Raw genomic sequence first — 1,735 nt, 5'->3', positions numbered from 1 at the left:
AACTCATATTCTTTGAGTTATGTAATTATTCACACTGCTTTAAGTTCAGTGTAGCTCATATTCTTTGAGTTATGTAATTCTTCACACTGCTTTAAGTTCAGTGTAGCTCATATTCTTTGAGTTATGTAATTATTCACACTGTTTTAAGTTCAGTGTAGCTCATATTCTTTGAGTTATGTAATTCTTCACACTGCTTTAAGTTCAGTGTAGCTCATATTTTTTGAGTTATGTAATTCTTCACACTGCTTTAAAGTGGTGTACCCCGTATTCTCTGACTTATGTCCATGTTGATATTTATTCAGGAAAGGATTAAGGGTGACTCTGGCCCCCGAGCTGTGGCCTGACCATGGATCCCCTATTTTGCATTGACATCCTGCCTTCTTGATACTAGATGCCTTGGAAGAGAACACTAGTCAATTAGGGTTGTCAACTTTCGTACCATGATACATTTTCCACTATTATGATATTAGTATGACCACAGTGACTTTTAACTTTTGTGTCTTTCAAACGTTAAGCAACCTAAAATGTCAATTCTGTACTGGTGAGCTATGAGCCATCTCTAAGTCTGGGCCACGGGCGTCCACCCCCACCCCCTTAATCCGGCCCTTTGTTTACTAGATCCTGTAAGAAACCCAGAAGATAGAATCAAAGATACTGATCTAAACTATATAATCTAACATTGTAAAATAATAAAGTTAATTGTAATTTTGTTGTAGCCTAACAGACGACAAAACCATTAAACATGATCACCCATTGTTTCTACTTATGATTAGACAGTCTATCGTGAGGTTCGGTGAGGATGCTCAAACAGATGTTCCATTTAAACCAATTCTTTGTTTACCATAATGAAAGTCCAGCCATTATGTAAAATAGCTTGTTGTATCAACCCTAAGTTTTTAGATTATAGTCCTATTGCTGGCAAATTAACAGAACTTGATATTTAAATGAATTTATACTTTGCTTTATTTTTCTTTACTACCATTTTAATTCACTATTTTGAAATAATAACAGATCCATTAGCATCAGAATAGGCACACATTAACATACTGTCTTGTATAATCGGTGGTCAAAAGAACATAAATGTTAGCGTGTTTTTTGTTCCCATTATTGAGTTTAACCTAATTTCTCGTAATGTTTTTAAATCATTGCAGTGGTGGCTATGTTTCTCCAGAAGAAAGTTCATGGATAAAAGTTTGTCTGCACCTGGTCAGTGAAGACTAGAATGAAGAACAATAAAACAGAAAACATAAGTTTACTTCAAAGTTATAAATAATAAAATTAATTAAATTCAGTTCCCAACAGTGAAGTTTCCAGAGAAAAACCATTACTGCTTTCCTTTAAAAGTGATTAAGTTACCTTCTACTTCTTCATCAAGTGTTTCTAAGAATTTTTCAATCACAGTTGTATTTGTTGATTAGGCTTAAACATACATTGAACAATTTATTCGTCTCTTTGATTTGCCACATTTGGTAAGTGTATGACTGAACAGCCTTTTCAACTATATTAAAAAATAATAATGCTGAAAATACTTTTTATGTATCTTAAGTTCCTTGCATTATTTGTCCACCTTTAATAGAAATGACAAGAAACAGGTTTATTAAGCTGATACATGTCATAACTTTAGCAAAACTACAAATTACATACTTCGAGTTATTTTATATGTTTTTGTATGTAACTATAATTTTTAATTCAAAAAATCACTAACTAATCAATTGTAGATGGAAAAGTTTTACTT

At 32.4% G+C, this 1,735-nt stretch overlaps 1 protein-coding gene across 1 annotated transcript in view; it reads left to right on the top strand.

The window, feature by feature from the left end:
• LOC106475550 (actin-related protein 2/3 complex subunit 3-like) overlaps positions 1-1,528 on the top strand; it is a 15,537-nt gene extending 14,009 nt beyond the window's left edge. Inside the window, 1 exon segment of the mRNA XM_013936228.2 lies at positions 1,152-1,528. Within this exon segment, the coding sequence (XP_013791682.2) occupies positions 1,152-1,214 (63 nt within the window). The 3' untranslated portion in view covers positions 1,215-1,528.
• The last annotated feature ends 207 nt before the right edge of the window (positions 1,529-1,735 follow it).

This window comes from Limulus polyphemus, unplaced genomic scaffold, assembly GCF_000517525.1.
Source record: "Limulus polyphemus unplaced genomic scaffold, Limulus_polyphemus-2.1.2 Scaffold8788, whole genome shotgun sequence".
Classification (NCBI taxonomy): Eukaryota; Metazoa; Arthropoda; class Merostomata; order Xiphosura; family Limulidae; genus Limulus; species Limulus polyphemus.
This window is presented reverse-complemented; position numbering and strand designations above follow the sequence as displayed.